The 21,536-nt window shown below is 55.4% G+C and overlaps 1 protein-coding gene across 1 annotated transcript in view; it reads right to left on the bottom strand.

The window, feature by feature from the left end:
• Nucleotides 1–1,191: 1,191 nt before the first annotated feature.
• LOC134854990 (ribosome-binding protein 1-like) overlaps nt 1,192–21,536 on the bottom strand; it is a 35,060-nt gene continuing 14,715 nt past the window's right edge. Inside the window, exons 5-6 of the mRNA XM_063871370.1 lie at nt 6,286–6,414; nt 1,192–1,315 (exon numbers count right to left, since the gene is read on the bottom strand). Of these exons, the coding sequence (XP_063727440.1) occupies nt 1,192–1,315; nt 6,286–6,414 (253 nt within the window). The remainder of the gene's footprint in view (nt 1,316–6,285; nt 6,415–21,536) is intronic.

Raw genomic sequence — 21,536 nt, forward strand, 5'->3', positions numbered from 1 at the left:
ATCTGCCTTGCCTTGCTTTGTCTTGCCCTGCCTTGTCTTGCCTTGTCTTGCCTTATCGTACCGGGCCTTGGGCTTACCTGGTCTTGCTTTGTCGTGCATTGCCTTACCCTACTTTTCCCTGCCTTTTCCTTGTCGTACCGGGACTTGGCCTACCTTGCCTCTCCTTGCCTGGTCTTGCCTTGCCTTGCGTTGCCTTGCCGTGCATTACTTTACCGTTTGCTTTTTCTTCTTGCCTTGCCTTGTCTTGCCTTGTCTTGCATTGTCTTGCCAAGACTAGCCTTGGTTTGTGCTGCCTTGATTTGCTTTGCCTTGCATTGTCTTGTCTTGCTTTGCATTGCCTTGCATTGCCTTGTCTTGTTTTGTCTTGACTTGTCTTGTTTTGCCTTGCCTTGATTTGTTTTGCCCTGCCTTGTCTTGCCTCGTCGTACCGGGCCTTGGTTTACCTTGCCTTGCTTTGCCTTGCTTTGCCTTGCCTTGCCTTGCCTTTTTTAACCTTGCCTTGACTCGTATTACCTTGTCTTGCCTTGCCTGGCCTTGCCTTGCCTTGCTTAGCCTTGCCTTGCCTTGCCTTGACTTGCCTTGCCTTGCTTTTTCTTGCCTTGCCTGGCCTTGCCTTGCCTTGCTTAGCCTTGCCTTGCCTTGCCTTGACTTGCCTTGCCTTGACTTGACTTGCCTTGCCTTGCCATGCCTTGCCTTGCCTTGCTTTGCCTTGCCTTATCTTGTCTTGTCTTGTCTTGTCTTGCCTTGTCTTGCCTTGCCTTGCCTTGCCTTGCCTTGCCTTGGCTTGGCTTGGCTTGGCTTGCCTTGCCTTGCCTTGCCTTGTCTTGCCTTGTCTTGCCTTGCCTTGCCTTGCCTTGCCCTACATTGCCTTGCCTTGCCATGCCTTGCCTTGCCTTGCCTTGCCGTGCCTTGCTTTGCCTTGCCTTGCCTTGTCTTGTCTTGTCTTGCCTTGCCTTGCCTTGCCTTGCCTTGCCTTGCCTTGCCATGCCTTGCCTTGCCTTGCTTTGCCTTGCCTTGCCTTGCGTTGCCTTGCCTTGCCTTGCATCGTCTTGCCTTGCCTTGCCTTGCATTGCCTTGCCTTGCCTTGCCTTGCCTTGCCTTGCCTTGCCTTGTTCGTCTCGCATTGCCTCCCTTGCCTCGCCTTCCCTTGCGATACCGTATCTTGTCTTGTTTTCCTTGCATTGCCTTGACTTAACTTACTTTGCCTTGCCTGGACTGGCCTGGTCTGACCTGGCCTGGCCTCGCCTCGCCTCGCCTCGACTTGCCTTGCCTTGACTTGGCTCGCTTTGCCTTGGTTTGGCGGGACTTGGCTTGCCTTGTCTTGACTTGCCTTGCCTTGGCTTGGCTTGCCTTGCCTTGCATTGTTTTGCCTTGCCTTGCCTTGCCTTGCCTTGCCTTGCATTGCATAGCCTTGCCTTGCCTTGCCTTGCCTTGCCTTGCCTTGCCTTGCCTTGCCTTGCCTTGCCTTGCCTTGCCTTGCCTTGCCTTGCCTTGCCTTGCCTTGCCTTGCCTTGCTTTGCCTTGCCTTGCCTTGCGTTGCGTTGCCTTGCCTTGCCTTGCCTCGTCTTGCCTTGCCTTGCCTTGCCTTGCCTTGCCTTGCCTTGCCTTGCCTTGCCTTGCCTTGCCTTGCCTTGCCTTGCCTTGCCTTGCCTTGCCCTGCCTTGCCTTGCCTTGCCTTGCATTGCCTTGCCTTGCCTTGCCTTGCCTTGTTCGTCTCGCATTGCCTCCCTTGCCTCGCCTTCCCTTGCGATACCGTATCTTGTCTTGTTTTCCTTGCATTGCCTTGAATTAACTTACTTTGCCTTGCCTGGCCTGGCCTCGCCTCGCTTCGCCTCGACTTGCCTTGCCTTGACTTGGCTCGCTTTGCCTTGCTTTAGCGGGGCTTGGCTTGCCTTGTCTTGACTTGCCTTGCCTTGGCTTGGCTTGGCTTGCCTTGCCTTGCCTCGCCTCGCCTCGGCTAGCCTTGCCTTGCCTTGCCTTGCCATGCCATGCCTTGCCTTGCCTTGCCTTGCCTTGCCTTGCTTGCCTTGCCTGCCTTGCCTTGCCTTGCCTTGCCTTGCCTTACCTTGCCTTGCTGTGCCTTGCCTTGCCTTGCCTTGCCTTGCCTTGCCTTGTCTTGTCTTGTCTTGTCTTGTCTTGTCTTGTCTTGTCTTGTCTTGTCTTGTCTTGTCTTGTCTTGTCTTGTCTTGTCTTGTCTTGTCTTGTCTTGTCTTGTCTTGTCTTGTCTTGTCTTGTCTTGTCTTGTCTTGTCTTGTCTTGTCTTGTCTTGTCTTGTCTTGCCTTGCCTTGCCTTGCCTTGCCTTGCCTTGCCTTGCCTTGCCTTGCCTTGCCTTGCCTTGCCTTGCCTTGCTTTGCTTTGCCTTGCCTTGCCTTGCCTTGACTTGCCTTGCCTTGCCTTGCCTTGCCTTGCCTTGCCTTGCCTTGCCTTGCCTTGCCTTGCCTTGCTCTGCCTTGCCTTGCCTTGCCTTGCCTTTTCTAACCTTGCCTTGACTTGTATTACCTTGTCTTGCCTTGCCTTGCCTTGCCTTGCCTTGCCTTGCCTTGCCTTGTCTTGCCTTGCCTCGCCTTGCTTTGCATTGCCTTGCATTGCCTTGCCTTGCCTTGCCTTGCATTGCATTGCATTGCCTTGCCTTGATTTGCCTTGCCTTGTCTCGTCTTGCCTTGCCTAGCCTTGCCTTGCCTTGCCTTGTTCGTCTCGCAGTGCCTGCCTGGCCTCGCCTTCCCTTGCGATACCGTATCTTGTCTTGTTTTCCTTGCATTGCCTTGAATTAACTTACTTTGCCTTGCCTTGCCTTGCCTCGCCTCGCCTCGCCTCGACAAGCCTTGCCTTGCCTTGCCCTACCTTGCCTTGCCTTGCCTTGCCATGCCATGCCTTGCCTTACCTTGCCTTGCTGTGCCTTGCCTTGTCTTGCCTTGTCTTGTCTTGTCTTGTCTTGTCTTGTCTTGTCTTGTCTTGTCTTGTCTTGTCTTGTCTTGTCTTGTCTTGTATTGTCTTGTCTTGTCTTGTCTTGTCTTGTCTTGTCTTGTCTTGTCTTGTCTTGTCTTGTCTTGTCTTTTCTTGCCTTGCCCTGCCTTGCCTTGCATTGCCTTGCCTTGCCTTGCCTTGCCTTGCCTTGCCTTGCCTTGCCTTGCCTTGCCTTGCCTTGCCTTGCCTTGCCTTGCCTTGCCTTGCCTTGCCTTGCCTTGCCTTGCCTTGCCTTGCCTTGCCTTGCCTTGCCTTGCCTTGCCTTGCCTTGCCTTGCCTTGCCTTGCCTTGCCTTGCCTTACCTTGCCTTGCCTTGCCTTGCATTGCCTTGCCTTGCTTTGCTTTGCCTCGCCTTGACTTGCCTTGCCTTGCCTTGCCTTGCCTTGCCTTGCCTTGCCTTGCCTTGCCTTGCCTTGCCTTGCCTTGCTTCGCCTTGTCTTGCCTTGCCTTGCCTTTTCTAACCTTGCCTTGACTTGTATTACCTTGTCTTGCCTTGCCTTGCCTTGCCTTGCCTTGCCTTGCCTTGTCTTGCCTTGCCTCGCCTTGCTTTGCATTGCCTTGCATTGCCTTGCCTTGCCTTGCCTTGCCTTGCCTTGCCTTGCCTTGCTTTGCATTGCATTGCATTGCCTTGCCTTGATTTGGCTTGCCTTGCCTTGCCTCGTCTTGCCTTGCCTAGCCTTGCCTTGCCTTGCCTTGCCTTGCCTTGCCTTGTTCGTCTCGCAGTGCCTGCCTTGCCTCGCCTTCCCTTGCGATACCGTATCTTGTCTTGTTTTCCTTGCATTGCCTTGAATTAACTTACTTTGCCTTGCCTTGCCTTGCCTCGCCTCGCCTCGAATAGCCTTGCCTTGCCTTGCCCTACCTTGCCTTGCCTTGCCTTGCCTTGCCATGCCATGCCTTGCCTTGCCTTGCTTTGCCTTGCCTTGCCTTGTCTTGTCTTGTCTTGTCTTGTCTTGCCTTCCTTGCCTTGCCTTGCCTTGCCTTGTCTTGTCTTGTCTTGCCTTGCCTTGCCTTGCCTTGCCTTGCCTTGCCTTGCCTTGTCTTGTCTTGCCTTGCCTTGCCTTGCCTTGAATTGCCTTGCCTTACCTTGCCTTGCCTTGCCTTTCCTTGCCTTGCTTTGCCTTGCCTTGCCTTGCCTTGCCTTGCCTTGACTTGCCTTGCCTTGCCTTGCCTTGCCTTGCCTTGCCTTGCCTTGCCTTGCCTTGCCTTGCCTTGCCTTGCCTTGTTCGTCTCGCATTGCCTCCCTTGCCTCGCCTTCCCTTGCGATACCGTATCTTGTCTTATTTTCCTTGCATTGCCTTGTCTTGTCTTGCTTTGCCTTGCATTGCCTTGAATTGCCTTGCCTTGCCTTGCCTTGCCTTGCCTTGCCTTGCCTTGCCTTGCCTTGCCTTGCCTTGCCTTGCCTTGCCTTGCCTTGATTTGCCTTGCCTTGCCTTGCCTTGCCTTGCCTTGCCTTGCCTTGCCTTGCCCTACCTTGCCTTGCCTTGCCTTGCCATGCCATGCCTTGCCTTGCCTTGTCTTGTCTTGCCTTGCCTTGCCTTGAATTGCCTTGCCTTGCCTTGCCTTGCCTTGCCTTGCCTTGCCTTGCCTTGCCTTGCCTTGCCTTGCCTTGCCTTGCCTTGCCTTGCCTTGCCTTGCCTTGCCTTGCCTTTCCTTGCCTTCCCTTGCGATACCGTATCTTGTCTTATTTTCCTTGCATTGCCTTGAATTAACTTAATTTGCCTGGCCTGGACTGGCCTGGCCTGGCCTGGCCTCGCCTCGCTTGCCTCGCTTGCCTTGCCTTGACTTGGCTTGTTTTGCCTTGATTTGGCGGGGCTTGGCTTGGCTTGGCTTGCCTTGCTATGCCTTGCCTTTTCTTGCCTTGCCTTGACTTGCCTTGCCTTGCTTTGGCTTGGCTTGGCTTGCCTTGCCTTGCGTTGCCTTGCCTTGCCTCACCTCGCCTCGCCTCGCCTCGCCTCGCCTAGCCTAGCCTTGCCTTGCCTTGCCTTGCCTTGCCTTGCCCTACCTTACCTTGCCTTGCCTTGCCTTGCCTTGCCTTGCCTTGCCTTGCCCTACCTTACCTTGCCTTGCCTTGCCTTGCCTTGCCTTGCCTTGCCTTGCCTTGCCTTGCCTTGCCTTGCCGTGCCATGCCATGCCCTGCCTTGCCTTGCGTTGCGTTGCCTTGCCTTGTTTTGTCTTGCCTTGCCTTGCCTTGCCTTGCCTTGCCTTGCCTTGCCTTGCCTTGCCTTGCCTTGCCTTGCGTTGCCTTGCCTTGCCTTGCCTTGCCTTGCCTTGCCTTGCCTTGCCTTGCCTTGCCTTGCCTTGCCTTGCCTTGCCTTGCCTTGCCTTGCCTTGCCTTGCCTTGCCTTGCCTTGCCTTGCCTTGCCTTGCCTTGCCTTGCCTTGCCTTGCCTTGCCTTGCCTTGCCTTGCCTTTCCTTGCCTTGCCTTGCCTTGCCTTGCCTTGCCTTGCCTTGCCTTGCCTTGCCTTGCCTTGCCTTGCCTTGCCTTGCCTTGCCTTGCCTTGCCTTGCCTTGCCTTGCCTTGCCTTGCCTTGCCTTGCCTTGCCTTGCCTTGCCTTGCCTTGCCTTGCCTTGCCTCGTCTTGCCTTGCCTTGCCTTGCCTTGCCTTGCCTTACCTTGCCTTGCCTTGCCTTGCCTTACCTTGCCTTGCCTTGCCTTGCCTTGCCTTGCCTTGCCTTGCCTTGCCTTGCCTTGCCTTGCCTTGCCTTGCCTTGTTCGTCTCGCATTGCCTTCCTCGCCTTGCCTTCCCTTGCGATACCGTATCTTGTCTTGTTTTCCTTGCATTGCCTTGAATTAACTTAGTTTGCCTGGCCTGGCCTCGCCTCGCTTGCTTTGCCTTGACTTGGCTTGCTTTGCCTTGGTTTGGCGGGGCTTGGCTTGGCTTTCCTTGCTATGCCTTGCCTTTTCTTGCCTTGTTTTGACTTGCCTTGCCTTGCTTTGGCTTGGCTTGGCTTGGCTTGGCTTGGCTTGGCTTGGCTTGGCTTGGCTTGGCTTGCCTTGCCTTGCCTTGCCTTGCCTCACCTCGCCTCGCCTAGCCTTGCCTTGCCTTGCCCTAACTTGCCTTGCCTTGCTTTGGCTTGCCTTGACATGCCATGCCATGCCATGCCTTGCCTTGCCTTGCTTTGCCTTGCCTTGCTTTGTCTTGTCTTGCCTTTTCTAACCTTGCCTTGACTTGTATTACCTTGCCTTGTCTTGCCTTGCCTTGCCTTGCCTTGCCTTGCCTTGCCTTGCCTTGTTCGTCTCGCATTGCCTTCCTCGCCTCGCCTTCCCTTGCGATACCGTATCTTGTCTTGTTTTCCTTGCATTGCCTTGAATTAACTTACTTTGCCTGGCCTGGCCTCGCCTCGCTTGCCTTGCCTTGACTTGGCTTGCTTTGCCTTGGTTTGGCGGGGCTTGGCTTGGCTTGCCTTGCTATGCCTTGCCTTTTCTTGCCTTGCCTTGCCTTGCCTTGCCTTGCTTTGGTTTGGCTTGGCTTGGCTTGGCTTGGCTTGCCTTGCCTTGCCTTGCCTTGCCTTGCCTTGCCTCACCTCGCCTCGCCTAGCCTTGCCTTGCCTTGCCCTAAGTTGCCTTGCCTTGCTTTGGCTTGCCTTGCCATGCCATGCCTTGCCTTGCCTTGCCTTGCTTTGCCTTGCCTTGCTTTGCCTTGTCTTGCCTTGCCTTGCCTTGCCTTGCCTAGCCTTGCCTTGCCTTGACTTGCCTTGCCTTTTCTAACCTTGCCTTGACTTGTATTACCCTATCTTGCCTTGCCTTGCCTTGCCTTGTCTTGTCTTGTCTCGCATTGCCTTGCCTTGCCTGGCCTTGCCTTTTCTAACCTTGCCTTGACTTGTATTATCTTGTCTTGTCTTGCCTTACCTTGCCTTGCCTTGCCTTGTCTTGCCTTGCCTTGCCTTGCCTTGCCTTGCCTTGCCTTGCCTTGCCTTGCCGTGCCTTGCCTTGCATTGCCTTGCCTTGCCTTGCCTTGCCTTGCCTTGCCTTGCCTTGCCTTGCCTTGCCTTGCCTTGCCTTGCCTTTCAGTGCCTTGCCTTGCCTTGCTTCGCCTTGCCTTGCCTTGCCTTGCCTTGCCTTGCCTTGCCTTGCCTTGCCTTGCCTTGCCCTGCCTTGCCTTGCCTTGCCTTGCCTTGCCTTGCCTTGCCTTGCCTTGCCTTGCCTTGCCTCGTCTTGCCTTGCCTTGCCTTGACTTGCCTTTTCTAACCTTGCCTTGACTTGTATTACCTTGTTCTGCCATGCCATGCCTTGCCTTGCCTTGCCTTGCCTTGCCTTGCCTTGCCTTGCCTTGCCTTGCCTTGCCTTGCCTTGCCTTGCCTTGCCTTGCCTTGCCTTGCCTTGCCTTGCTTTGCCTTGCCTTGCCTTGTCTTGCCTTGCCTTGCCTTGCCTTGCCTTGCCTTGCTTGGTTTGCTTTGCCTTGGTTTGGCGGGGCTTGCCGTGCCTTGCCTTGCTTTGCCTTGCCTTGGTTTGGCGGGGTTCGGCGGGCCATGCCTTGCCTTGCCTTGCCTTGCCTTGCCTTGCCTTGCCTTGCCTTGCCTTGCCTTGCCTTGCCTTGCCTTGCCTTGCCTTGCCTTGCCTTGTCTTGTCTTGTCTTGCCTTGCCTTGCCTTGCCTTGCCTTGCCTTGCCTTGCCTTACCTTACCTTACCTTGCCTTGCCTTGCCTTGCCTTGCCTTGCATTGCCTTGCCTTGCCTTGCCTTGCCTTGCCTTGCCTTGCCTTGCCTTGCCTTGCCTTGCCTTGCCTTGCCTTGCCTTGCCTTGCCTTGCCTTGCCTTGCCTTGCCTTGCCATGCCATGCCATGCCATGCCATGCCTTGCCTTGTCTTGCTTTGCCTTGCCTTGCCTTGTCTTGCCTTGCCTTGCCTTGCCTTGCCTTGCCTTGACTTGCCTTGCCTTGCCTTGCCTTGCCTTGCCTTGCCTTGCCTTGCCTTGCCTTGCCTTACAATGCCTTTCCTTGCGTTGTCTTGCCGTTTCGTGCCTTCCCTTGCCTTGTCTTGCCGTGCCGTGCCTTGCCTCGCCTTGCCTTGCCTTGCATTTCTTGCTTTATTGGTCTCACATTGCCTTACCATACCTTGCCTTCCCTTGCCATACCGTTTCTTGCCTTGTTTTCCTTGCCTTACCTTAATTTACCTTAGTTTGTCTTGCCTTGCTGGCCTTGCCTTGCCTTGCCTTGCCTTGCCTTGCCTTGGCTTGCCTTGCCTTGCCTTGCCTTGCCTTGCCTCACCTCGCCTCGCCTAGCCTTGCCTTGCCTTGCCCTAACTTGCCTTGCCTTGCTTTGGCTTGCCTTGCCATGCCATGCCATGCCATGCCAAGCCATGCCTTGCCTTGCCTTGCCTTGCCTTGCCTTGCCGTGCCTTGCCTTGCATTGCCTTGCCTTGCCTTGCCTTGCCTTGCCTTGCCTTGCCTTACCTTGCCTTGCCTTGCCTTGCCTTGCCTTGCCTTGCCTTGCCTTGCCTTGCCTTGCCTTGCCTTGCCTTGCCTTGCCTTGCCTTGCCTTGCCTTGCCTTGCCTTGCCTTTCAGTGCCTTGCCTTGCCTTGCTTCGCCTTGCCTTGCCTTGCCTTGCCTTGCCTTGCCTTGCCTTGCCTTGCCCTGCCTTGCCTTGCCTTGCCTTGCCTTGCCTTGCCTTGCCTTGCCTCGTCTTGCCTTGCCTTGCCTTGACTTGCCTTTTCTAACCTTGCCTTGACTTGTATTACCTTGTTCTGCCATGCCATGCCTTGCCTTGCCTTGCCTTGCCTTGCCTTGCCTTGCCTTGCCTTGCCTTGCCTTGCCTTGCCTTGCCTTGCCTTGCCTTGCCTTGCCTTGCCTTGCTTTGCCTTGCCTTGCCTTGTCTTGCCTTGCCTTGCCTTGCCTTGCCTTGCCTTGCCTTGCTTGGTTTGCTTTGCCTTGGTTTGGCGGGGCTTGCCGTGCCTTGCCTTGCTTTGCCTTGCCTTGGTTTGGCGGGGTTCGGCGGGCCATGCCTTGCCTTGCCTTGCCTTGCCTTGCTTTGCCTTGCCTTGCCTTGCCTTGCCTTGCCTTGCCTTGCCTTGCCTTGCCTTGCCTTGCCTTGCCTTGCCTTGCCTTGCCTTGCCTTGTCTTGTCTTGTCTTGCCTTGCCTTGCCTTGCCTTGCCTTGCCTTGCCTTACCTTACCTTACCTTGCCTTGCCTTGCCTTGCCTTGCCTTGCCTTGCATTGCCTTGCCTTGCCTTGCCTTGCCTTGCCTTGCCTTGCCTTGCCTTGCCTTGCCTTGCCTTGCCTTGCCTTGCCTTGCCTTGCCTTGCCTTGCCTTGCCTTGCCTTGCCTTGCCATGCCATGCCATGCCATGCCATGCCATGCCATGCCTTGCCTTGCCTTGCCTTGCTTTGCCTTGCCTTGCCTTGTCTTGCCTTGCCTTGCCTTGCCTTGCCTTGCCTTGACTTGCCTTGCCTTGCCTTGCCTTGCCTTGCCTTGCCTTGCCTTGCCTTGCCTTGCCTTACAATGCCTTTCCTTGCGTTGTCTTGCCGTTTCGTGCCTTCCCTTGCCTTGTCTTGCCGTGCCGTGCCTTGCCTCGCCTTGCCTTGCCTTGCATTTCTTGCTTTATTGGTCTCACATTGCCTTACCATACCTTGCCTTCCCTTGCCATACCGTTTCTTGCCTTGTTTTCCTTGCCTTACCTTAAATTACCTTAGTTTGTCTTGCCTTGCTGGCCTTGCCTTGCCTTGCCTTGCCTTGCCTTGCCTTGCCTTGGCTTGCCTTGCCTTGCCTTGCCTTGCCTTGCCTCACCTCGCCTCGCCTAGCCTTGCCTTGCCCTAACTTGCCTTGCCTTGCTTTGGCTTGCCTTGCCATGCCATGCCATGCCATGCCATGCCTTGCCTTGCCTTGCTTTGCCTTGCCTTGCTTTGTCTTGTCTTGCCTTTTCTAACCTTGCCTTGACTTGTATTACCTTGCCTTGTCTTGCCTTGCCTTGCCTTGCCTTGCCTTGCCTTGCCTTGCCTTGCCTTGTTCGTCTCGCATTGCCTTCCTCGCCTCGCCTTCCCTTGCGATACCGTATCTTGTCTTGTTTTCCTTGCATTGCCTTGAATTAACTTACTTTGCCTGGCCTGGCCTCGCCTCGCTTGCCTTGCATTGACTTGGCTTGCTTTGCCTTGGTTTGGCGGGGCTTGGCTTGGCTTGCCTTGCTATGCCTTGCCTTTTCTTGCCTTGCCTTGCCTTGCCTTGCCTTGCCTTGCTTTGGTTTGGCTTGGCTTGGCTTGGCTTGGCTTGCCTTGCCTTGCCTTGCCTTGCCTCACCTCGCCTCGCCTAGCCTTGCCTTGCCTTGCCCTAAGTTGCCTTGCCTTGCTTTGGCTTGCCTTGCCATGCCATGCCTTGCCTTGCCTTGCTTTGCCTTGCCTTGCTTTGCCTTGTCTTGCCTTGCCTTGCCTTGCCTTGCCTAGCCTTGCCTTGCCTTGACTTGCCTTGCCTTTTCTAACCTTGCCTTGACTTGTATTACCCTATCTTGCCTTGCCTTGCCTTGCCTTGTCTTGTCTTGTCTCGCATTGCCTTGCCTTGCCTGGCCTTGCCTTTTCTAACCTTGCCTTGACTTGTATTATCTTGTCTTGTCTTGCCTTACCTTGCCTTGCCTTGCCTTGTCTTGCCTTGCCTTGCCTTGCCTTGCCTTGCCTTGCCTTGCCGTGCCTTGCCTTGCCGTGCCTTGCCTTGCATTGCCTTGCCTTGCCTTGCCTTGCCTTGCCTTGCCTTGCCTTGCCTTGCCTTGCCTTGCCTTGCCTTGCCTTGCCTTGCCTTGCCTTGCCTTGCCTTTCAGTGCCTTGCCTTGCCTTGCTTCGCCTTGCCTTGCCTTGCCTTGCCTTGCCTTGCCCTGCCTTGCCTTGCCTTGCCTTGCCTTGCCTTGCCTTGCCTTGCCTTGCCTTGCCTTGCCTTGCCTTGCCTTGCCTTGCCTTGCCTCGTCTTGCCTTGCCTTGCCTTGACTTGCCTTTTCTAACCTTGCCTTGACTTGTATTACCTTGTTCTGCCATGCCATGCCTTGCCTTGCCTTGCCTTGCCTTGCCTTGCCTTGCCTTGCCTTGCCTTGCCTTGCCTTGCCTTGCTTTGCCTTGCCTTGCCTTGTCTTGCCTTGCCTTGCCTTGCCTTGCCTTGCCTTGCTTGGTTTGCTTTGCCTTGGTTTGGCGGGGCTTGCCGTGCCTTGCCTTGCTTTGCCTTGCCTTGGTTTGGCGGGGTTCGGCGGGCCATGCCTTGCCTTGCCTTGCCTTGCCTTGCTTTGCCTTGCCTTGCCTTGCCTTGCCTTGCCTTGCCTTGTCTTGTCTTGTCTTGCCTTGCCTTGCCTTGCCTTGCCTTGCCTTGCCTTGCCTTGCCTTGCCTTGCCTTGCCTTGCCTTACCTTACCTTGCCTTGCCTTGCCTTGCCTTGCCTTGCCTTGCCTTGCATTGCCTTGCCTTGCCTTGCCTTGCCTTGCCTTGCCTTGCCTTGCCATGCCATGCCATGCCATGCCATGCCATGCCATGCCATGCCATGCCTTGCCTTGCCTTGCCTTGCCTTGCTTTGCCTTGCCTTGCCTTGTCTTGCCTTGCCTTGCCTTGCCTTGCCTTGCCTTGCCTTGCCTTGCCTTGACTTGCCTTGCCTTGCCTTGCCTTGCCTTGCCTTGCCTTGCCTTGCCTTGCCTTACAATGCCTTTCCTTGCGTTGTCTTGCCGTTTCGTGCCTTCCCTTGCCTTGTCTTGCCGTGCCGTGCCTTGCCTCGCCTTGCCTTGCCTTGCATTTCTTGCTTTATTGGTCTCACATTGCCTTACCATACCTTGCCTTCCCTTGCCATACCGTTTCTTGCCTTGTTTTCCTTGCCTTACCTTAATTTACCTTAGTTTGTCTTGCCTTGCTGGCCTTGCCTTGCCTTGCCTTGCCTTGCCTTGGCTTGCCTTGCCTCGCCTTGCCTTGCCTTGCCTTGCCTTGCCTTGCCTTGCCTTGCCTTGCCTTGCCTTGCCTTGCCTTGCCTTGCCTTGCCTTGCCTTGCCTTGCCTTGCCTTGCCTTGCCTTGCCTTGCCTTGCCTTGCTTTGCCTTGCCTTGCCTTGTCTTGCCTTGCCTTGCCTTGCCTTGCTTGGTTTGCTTTGCCTTGGTTTGGCGGGGCTTGCCTTGCCTTGCCTTGCTTTGCCTTGCCTTGGTTTGGCGGGGTTCGGCGGGCCATGCCTTGCCTTGCCTTGCCTTGCTTTGCCTTGCCTTGCCTTGCCTTGCCTTGCCTTGCCTTGCCTTGTCTTGCCTTGCCTTGCCTTGCCTTGCCTTGCCTTGCCTTGCCTTGCCTTGCCTTGCCTTGCCTTGCCTTGCCTTGCCTTGCCTTGCCTTGCCTTGCCTTGCCTTGCCTTGCCTTGCCTTGCCTTGCCTTGCCTTGCCTTGCCTTGCCTTGCCTTGCCTTGCCTTGCCTTGCCTTGCCTTGCCTTGCCTTGCCTTGCCTTGCCTTGCCTTGCCTTGCCTTGCCTTGCCTTGCCTTGCCTTGCCTTGCCTTGCCTTGCCTTGCCTTGCCTTGCCTTGCCTTGCCTTGCCTTGCCTTGCCTTTCCTTGCCTTGCCTTGCCTTGCCTTGTTCGTCTCGCATTGCCTCCCTTGCCTCGCCTTCCCTTGCGATACCGTATCTTATCTTGTTTTCCTTGCATTGCCTTGCGTTGCCTTGCCTTGCCTTGCCTTGCCTTGCCTTGCCTTGCCTTGCCATGCCATGCCATGCCATGCCATGCCATGCCATGCCTTGCCTTGCCTTGTCTTGCTTTGCCTTCCCTTGCGATACCGTATCTTGTCTTGTTTTCCTTGCATTGCCTTGCCCTACCTTGCCTTGTCTTGCCTTGCCTTGCCTCGCCTTGTATTGCCTTGCCTTGCCTTGCCTTGCCTTGCCTTGCCTTGCCATGCCATGCCATGCCATGCCATGCCATGCCATGCCATGCCTTGCCTTGCCTTGCTTTGCCTTGCCTTGCCTTGTCTTGCCTTGCCTTGCCTTGCCTTGCCTTGCCTTGACTTGCCTTGCCTTGCCTTGCCTTGCCTCGCCTTGCCTTGCCTTGCCTTGCCTTGCCTTGCCTTGCCTTGCCTTGCCTTTTCTAACCTTGCCTTGACTTGTAATACCTTATCTTGCCTTGCCTTGCCTTGTCTTGTCTTGTCTTGTCTTGTCTTGCCTTGCCTTGCCTTGCCTTGCCTTGCCTTGCCTTGCCTTGCCTTGCCTTGCCTTTTCTAACCTTGCCTTGACTTGTATTATCTTGTCTTGCCTTGCCTTGCCTTGCCTTGCCTTGCCTTGCCTTGCCTTGCCTTGCCTTGCCTTGCCTTGCCTTGCCTTGCCTTGCCTTGCCTTGCCTTGCCTTGCCTTGCCTTGCCTTTCATTGCCTTGCCTTGCTTCGCCTTGCCTTGTCTTGCCTTGCTTGGCTTGCTTTGCCTTGGTTTATCGGGGCTTGCCTTGTTTTGCCTTGCTTTGCCTTGCCTTGGTTTGGCGGGGTTCGGCGGGCCATGCCTTGCCTTGCCTTGCCTTGCCTTGCCTTGCCTTGCCTTGCCTTGCCTTGCCTTGCCTTGCCTTGCCTTGCCTTGCCTTGCCTTGCCTTGCCTTGCCTTTTCTAACCTTGCCTTGACTTGTATTACCTTATCTTGCCTTGCCTTGCCTTGTCTTGTCTTGTCTTGTCTTGTCTTGTCTTGCCTTGTTCGTCTCGCATTGCCTCCCTTGCCTCGCCTTCCCTTGCGATACCGTATCTTGTCTTGTTTTCCTTGCATTGCCTTGCGTTGCCTTGCCTTGCCTTGCCTTGCCTTGCCTTGCCATGCCATGCCATACCATGCCATGCCATGCCATGCCATGCCATGCCATGTCATGCCATGCCATGCCATGCCATGCCTTGCCTTGTCTTGCCCCTCCTTCCCTTGCGATACCGTATCTTGTCTTGTTTTCCTTGCATTGCCTTGCGTTGCCTTGCCTTGCCTTGCCTTGCCTTGCCTTGCCATGCCATGCCATACCATGCCATGCCATGCCATGTCATGCCATGCCATGCCTTGCCTTGTCTTGCTTTGCCTTCCCTTGCGATACCGTATCTTGTCTTGTTTTCCTTACATTGCCTTGCCTTGCCTTGCCTTGCCTTGCCTTGCCCTACCTTGCCTTGTCTTGCCTTGCCTTGCCTTGCCTTGCCTCGCCTTGTATTGCCTTGCCTTACCTTGCCTTGCCTTGCCTTGTCTTGCCTTGCCTTGCCTTGCCTTGCCTTGCCTTGACTTGACTTGCCTTGCCTTGCCTTGCCTTGCCTTGCCTTGCCTTGCCTTGCCTTGCCTTGCCTTGCCTTGCCTTGCCCTGCCTTGCCTTGCCTTTTCTAACCTTGCCTTGACTTGTATTACCTTACCTTGCCTTGCCTTGCCTTGCCTTGCCTTGCCTTGCCTTGCCTTGCCTTGCCTTGCCTTGCCTTGCCTTGCCTTGCCTTGCCTTGCCTTGCCTTGCCTTGCCTTGCCTTGCCTTGCCTTTTCTAACCTTGCCTTGACTTGTATTACCTTGTCTTGCCTTGCCTTGCCTTGCCTTGCCTTGCCTTGCATTGCCTTGCTTGGCTTGCTTTGCCTTGGTTTGGCGGGGCTTGGCTTGGCTTGCCTTGCTATGCCTTGCCTTTTCTTGCCTTGCCTTGACTTGCCTTGCCTTGCTTTGGCTTGGCTTGGCTTGGCTTGGCTTGCCTTGCCTTGCCTTGCCTTGCCTTGCCTTGCCTTGCCTTGCCTTGCCTTGCCTTGCCTTGCCTTGCCTTGCCTTGCCTCACCTCGCCTCGCCTTGCCTCGCCTCGCCTAGCATTGCCTTGCCTTGCCCTACCTTGCCTTGCCTTTCCTTGCCATGTCATGCCATGCCATGCCATGCCATGCCATGCCTTGCCTTGCCTTGCCTTTTCTAACCTTGCCTTGACTTCTATTACCTTGTCTTGCCATGCCATGCATTGCCTTGCTTTGCCTTGTCTTGTCTTGTCTTGTCTTGTCTTGTCTTGTCTTGTCTTGTCTTGTCTTGTCTTGTCTTGTCTTGTCTTGTCTTGCCTTGCCTTGCCTTGCCTTGCCTTGCCTTGCCTTGCTTGGCTTGTTTTGCCTTGGTTTGGCGGGGCTTGGCTTGGTTTGCCTTGCTATGTCTTGCCTTTTCTTGCCGTGCCTTGACTTGCCTTGCCTTGCATTGGCTTGCCTTGCTTGGCTTGCCTTGCCTTGCCTTGCCTTGCCTTGCCTTGCCTTGCCTTGCCTTGCCTTGCCTTGCCTTGCCTCGCCTCGCCTCGCCTGGCCTAGCCTTGCCTTGCCTTGCCCTACCTTGCCTTGCCTTTCCTTGCCATGCCATGCCATGCCATGCCATGTCATGCCATGCCATGCCATGCCTTGCCTTGCCTTGCCTTGCCTTGCCTTGCCTTGCCTTGCCTTGCCTTGCCTTGCCTTGCCTTGCCTTGCCTTGCCTTGCCTTGCCTTGCCTTGCCTTGCCTTGCCTTGCCTTGCCTTTTCTAACCTTGCCTTGAATTGTATTACCTTGTCTTGCCTTGCCTTGCCTTGCCTTGCCTTGCCCTGCCTTGCCTTGCCTTGCCTTGCCTTGCCTTGCCTTGCCTTGCATTGCATTGCCTTGCCTTGCCTTGCTTGGCTTGCTTTGCCTTGGTTTGTCGGGTCTTGCCTTGCCTTGCCTTGCTTTGCCTTGCCTTGGTTTGGCGGGGTTCGGCGGGCCATGCCTTGCCTTGCCTTGCCTTGCCTTGCCTTGCCTTGCCTTGCCTTGCTTTGCCTTGCCTTGCCTTGCCTTGCCTTGCCTTACCTTGCCTTGCCTTGCCTTGCCTTGCCTTGCCTTGCCTTGCCTTGCCTTGCCTTGCCTTGCCTTGTTCGTCTCGCATTGCCTCCCTTGCCTCGCCTTCCCTTGCGATACCGTATCTTGTCTTGTTTTCCCTGCATTGCCTTGCGTTGCCTTGCCTTGCCTTGCCTTGCCTTGCCTTGCCTTGCCTTGCCTTGCCTTGCCTTGCCATGCCTTGCCTTGTCTTGCTTTGCCTTCCCTTGCGATACCGTATCTTGTCTTGTTTTCCTTGCATTGCCTTGCCTTGCCTTGCCTTGCCCTACCTTGCCTTGTCGTGCCTTGCCTTGCCTCGTCTTGTATTGCCTTGCCTTGCCTTGCCTTGCATTGCCTTGCCATGCCATGCCATGCCATGCCTTGCCTTGCCTTGCTTTGCTTTGCCTTGCCTTGCCTTGTCTTGCCTTGCCTTGCCTTGCCTTGCCTTGCCTTGACTTGCCTTGCCTTGCCTTGCCTTGCCTTGCCTTGCCTTGCCTTGCCTTGCCTTGCCTTGCCTTGCCTTGCCTTGCCTTGCCTTGCCTTGCCTTGCCTTGCCTTGCCTTGCCTTGCCTTGCCTTGCCTTGCCTTGCCTTGCCTTGGCTTACCTTGCCTTGCCTTGCCTTGCCTTGCCTTGCCTTGCCTTGCCTTGCCTTGCCTTGCCTTGCCTTGCCTTGCGTTTTCTAACCTTGCCTTGACTTGTATTACCTTATCTTGCCTTGCCTTGCCTTGCCTTGCCTTGCCTTGCCTTGCCTTACCTTGCCTTGCCTTGTCTTGCCTTGCCTTGCCTTGCCTTGACTTGTTCGTCTCGGATTGCCTCCCTTGCCTCGCCTTCCCTTGCGATACCGTATCTTGTCTTGTTTTTCTTGCATTGCCTTGAGTTAACTTACTTTGCCTTGCCTTGCCTTGTCTTGCCTTGCCTTGCCGTGCCTTGCCTTGCTTTGCCTTGCCTTGCCTTGCCTTGCCTTGCCTTGCCTTGCCTTGCCTTGCCTTACCTTGCCTTGCTTTGCCTTGCCTTGCCTTGCCTTGCCTTGCCTTGCCTTGCCTCGTCTTGCCTTGCCTTGGCTTGCCTTGACTTGCCTTGCCTTGCCTTGCCTTGCCTTTCCTTGCCTTGCCTTGTTCGTCTCGCATTGCCTCCCTTGCCTCGCCTTCCCTTGCGATACCGTATCTTGTCTTGTTTTCCTTGCATTGCCGAAACGGTCCTTGCATTGTTTTCCTTGCATTGACTTGTCTTCCCTGCCTTGACTGGTCTTGCCTTGCATTGCCTTCCCTTGCCTTGTATTGCCTTGTATTGGCTTGCCGTGTCTTGGTTTGCGTTGCCTTGCCTTGCCTTGACTTGACTTGTCTTGGCTTGCCTTGGCTTGGCTTGCCTTGCCTTCCCTTGCCTTGTATTGCCTTGCCTTACCTTGCCTTGCCTTGCCTTGTCTTGGCTTGGCTTGCCTTGCCTTCCCTTGCATTGTATTGCCTTGCCTTGCCTTGTCTTGTCTTGCCTTGCCTTGCCTTGCCTTGCCTTGCCTTGCCCTGCCCTGCCCTGCCTTGCCTTGCCTTGCCTTGCCTTGCCTTGCCTTGCCTTGCCTTGCCTTTTCTAACCTTGCCTTGACTTGTATTACCTTGTCTTGTCTTGCCTTGCCTTGCCTTGTCTTGTCTTGCCTTGCCTTGCCTTGTCTTGCCTTGCCTTGCCTTGCCTTGCCTTGTTTTGCCTTGCCTTGCCTTGCATTGCCTTGCCTTGCTTTGCTTTGCCTTGCCTTGCCTTGCCTTGCCTTGCCTTGCCTCGTCTTGCCTTGCCTTGCCTTGCCTTGCCTTGCCTTGCCTTGCCTTGCCTTACCTTGCCTTGCCTTGCCTTGCCTTGCCTTGCCTTGCATTGCCTTGCCTTGCCTTGTTCGTCTCGCATTGCCTGCCTTGCCTCGCCTTCCCTTGCGATATCGTATCTTGTCTTGTTTTCCTTGCATTGCCTTGAATTAACTTACTTTGCATTTCCTTGCCTTGCCTTGCCTTGCCTCGCCTCGCCTAGCCTTGCCTTGCCTTGCCCTACCTTGCCTTGCCATGCCTTGCCTTGCCTTGCCTTGCCTTGCCTTGCCTTGCCTTGCCTTGCCTTACCTTGCCTTGCCTTGCCTTGCCTTGCCTTGCCTTGCCTTGCCTCGTCTTGCCTTGCCTTGCCTTGCCTTGCCTTGCCTTGCCTTTTCTAACCTTGCCTGGACTTGTATCGCCTTGTCTTGTCTTGCCTTGCAATGCCTTGCCTTGCCATGCCATGCCATGCCATGCCATGCCATGCCATGCCATGCCTTGCCTTGCCTTGCCCTGCCTTGCCTTTTCTAACATTGCCTTGTCTTGCCTTGCCTTGCCTTGCCTTGCCTTGCCTTGCCTTGCCTTGCCTTGCCTTGCCTTATCTTGCCTTGCCTTGCCTTGTCTTGCCTTGCCTTGCCTTGCCTTGCCTTGCCTTGCCTTGCCTTGCCTTGCCTTGCCTTGCCTTGCCTTGCCTTGCCTTGTATTACCTTGTCTTGCCTTGCCTTGCCTTGCCTTGCCTTTGCCTTGTATTACCTTGTCTTGTCTTGCCTTGCCTTGCCTTGCCTTGCCTTGCCTTGTCTTGTCTTGCCTTACCTTGCCTTGTCTTGCCTTGCCTTGCCTTGCCTTGCCTTGCTTTGCTTTGCCTTGCCTTGCCTTGCAATGCCTTGCCTTGCTTTGCCTTGCCTTGCCTTGCCTTGCCTTGCCTTGCCTCGTCTTGCCTTGCCTTGCCTTGCCTTGCCTTGCCTTGCCTTGCCTTGCATTGTCTTGCCTTGCCTTGTTCGTCTCGCATTACCTCCCTTGCCTCGCCTTCCCTTGCGATATCGTATCTTGTCTTGTTTTCCTTGCATTGCCTTGAATTAACTTACTTTGCATTTCCTTGCCTTGCCTTGCCTTGCCTCGCCTCGCCTAGCCTTGCCTTGCCTTGTCCTACCTTGCCTTGCCTTGCCATGCCTTGCCTTGCCTTGCCTTGCCTTGCCTTGCCTTGCCTTGCCTTGCCTTGCCTTGCCTTGCCTTGCCTTGCCTTGCCTTGCCTTGCCTTGCCTTGCCTTGCCTTGCCTTGCCTTGTCTTGCCTTGCCTCGTCTTGCCTTGCCTTGCCTTGCCTTGCCTTTTCTAACCTTGCCTGGACTTGTATCACCTTGTCTTGCCTTGCCTTGCAATGCCTTGCCTTGCCATGCCATGCCATGCCATGCCTTGCCTTGCCCTGCCTTGCCTTTTCTAACCTTGCCTTGACTTGTATTACCTTGTCTTGCCTTGCCTTGCCTTGCCTTGCCTTGCCTTGCCTTGCCTTGCCTTGCCTTGCCTTGCCTTGCCTTGCCTTGCCTTGCCTTGCCTTGCCTTGCCTTGCCTTGCCTTGCCTTGCCTTGCCTTGCCTTGCCTTGCCTTGCCTTGCCTTGTATTACCTTGTCTTGCCTTGCCTTGCCTTGCCTTTGCCTTTGCCTTGTATTACCTTGTCTTGTCTTGCCTTGCCTTGCCTTGCCTTGCCTTGCCTTGCCTTGCCTTGCCTTGCCTTGCCTTGCCTTGTCTTGTCTTGTCTTGCCTTACCTTGCCTTGTCTTGCCTTGCCTTGCCTTGCCTTGCCTTGCCTTGCTTTGCTTTGCCTTGCCTTGCCTTGCAATGCCTTGCCTTGCTTTGCCTTGCCTTGCCTTGCCTTGCCTTGCCTTGCCTTGCCTTGCCTCGTCTTGCCTTGCCTTGCCTTGTCTTGCCTTGCCTTGCCTTGCCTTGCCTTGCATTGTCTTGCCTTGCCTTGTTCGTCTCGCATTGCCTCCCTTGCCTCGCCTTCCCTTGCGATATCGTATCTTGTCTTGTTTTCCTTGCATTGCCTTGAATTAACTTACTTTGCATTTCCTTGCCTTGCCTTGCCTTGCCTCGCCTCGCCTAGCCTTGCCTTGCCTCGCCTCGCCTAGCCTTGCCTTGCCTCGCCTCGCCTCGCCTCGCCTCGCCTCGCCTCGCCTCGCCTAGCCTTGCATTGCCTTGCCTTGCCTTGCCTTGCCTTGCCTTGCCTTGCCTTGCCTTGCCTTGCCTTGCCTTGCTTTGCCTTGCCTTGCCTTGCCTTGCCTTGTCTTGCCTTGCCTTGCCTTGCCTTTTCTAACATTGCCTGGACTTGTATTACCTTGTCTTGTCTTGTCTTGTCTTGTCTTGCCTTGCCTTGTCTTGCCTTGTCTTGCCTTGCCTTGCCTTGCCTTACCTTGCCTTGCCTTGCCTTGCCTTGCCTTGCCTTGCCTTGCCTTGCCTTGCCTTGCCTTCCCTTGACTTGCCTTCTCTTGCCATACCTCATCTTGACTTGTCTTCCCTGCCTTGACTGGTCTTGCCTTGCATTGCCTTCCCTTGCCTTGTATTACCTTGTCTTGCCTTGCCTTGCCTTGCCTTGCCTTGCCTTGCCTTGCCTTGCCTTGCCTTGCCTTGCCTTGCCTTGCCTTGCCTGCCTTGCCTTGCCTTGCCTTGCCTTGCCTTGCCTTGCCTTGCCTTGCCTTGCCTTGCCTTGCCTTGCCTTGCCTTGCCTTGCCTTGCCTTGCCTTGCCTTGCCTTGCCTTGCCTTGCCTTGCCTTGCCTTGTATTACCTTGTCTTGCCTTGCCTTGCCTTGCCTTTGCCTTTGCCTTGTATTACCTTGTCTTGTCTTGTCTTGCCTTGCCTTGCCTTGCCTTGCCTTGCCTTGCCTTGCCTTGTCTTGTCTTGCCTTACCTTGCCTTGTCTTGCCTTGCCTTGCCTTGCCTTGCCTTGCCTTGCCTTGCTTTGCTTTGCCTTGCCTTGCAATGCCTTGCCTTGCTTTGCCTTGCCTTGCCTTGCCTTGCCTTGCCTTGCCTTGCCTTGCCTCGTCTTGCCTTGCCTTGCCTTGCCTTGCCTTGCCTTGCCTTGCCTTGCCTTGCATTGTCTTGCCTTGCCTTGTTCGTCTCGCATTGCCTCCCTTGCCTCGCCTTCCCTTGCGATATCGTATCTTGTCTTGTTTTCCTTGCATTGCCTTGAATTAACTTACTTTGCATTTCCTTGCCTTGCCTTGCCTTGCCTCGCCTCGCCTAGCCTTGCCTTGCCTCGCCTCGCCTAGCCTTGCCTTGCCTCGCCTCGCCTCGCCTCGCCTCGCCTCGCCTCGCCTAGCCTTGCCTTGCCTTGCCTTGCCTTGCCTTGCCTTTGCCTTTGCCTTGTATTACCTTGTCTTGTCTTGCCTTGCCTTGCCTTGCCTTGCCTTGCCTTGCCTTGCCTTGCCTTGCCTTGCCTTGCCTTGCCTTGCCTTGTCTTGTCTTGTCTTGCCTTACCTTGCCTTGTCTTGCCTTGCCTTGCCTTGCCTTGCCTTGCCTTGCTTTGCTTTGCCTTGCCTTGCCTTGCAATGCCTTGCCTTGCTTTGCCTTGCCTTGCCTTGCCTTGCCTTGCCTTGCCTTGCCTTGCCTCGTCTTGCCTTGCCTTGCCTTGTCTTGCCTTGCCTTGCCTTGCCTTGCCTTGCCTTGCCTTGCCTTGCATTGTCTTGCCTTGCCTTGTTCGTCTCGCATTGCCTCCCTTGCCTCGCCTTCCCTTGCGATATCGTATCTTGTCTTGTTTTCCTTGCATTGCCTTGAATTAACTTACTTTGCATTTCCTTGCCTTGCCTTGCCTTGCCTCGCCTCGCCTAGCCTTGCCTTGCCTCGCCTCGCCTAGCCTTGCCTTGCCTCGCCTCGCCTCGCCTCGCCTCGCCTCGCCTCGCCTCGCCTCGCCTCGCCTAGCCTTGCCTTGCCTTGCCTTGCCTTGCCTTGCCTTGCCTTGCCTTGCCTTGCTTTGCCTTGCCTTGCCTTGCCTTGCCTTGTCTTGCCTTGCCTTGCCTTGCCTTTTCTAACATTGCCTGGACTTGTATTACCTTGTCTTGTCTTGTCTTGTCTTGTCTTGCCTTGCCTTGTCTTGCCTTGTCTTGCCTTGCCTTGCCTT

This window comes from Symsagittifera roscoffensis, chromosome 10, assembly GCF_963678635.1.
Source record: "Symsagittifera roscoffensis chromosome 10, txSymRosc1.1, whole genome shotgun sequence".
Taxonomy (NCBI): Eukaryota; Metazoa; Xenacoelomorpha; order Acoela; family Convolutidae; genus Symsagittifera; species Symsagittifera roscoffensis.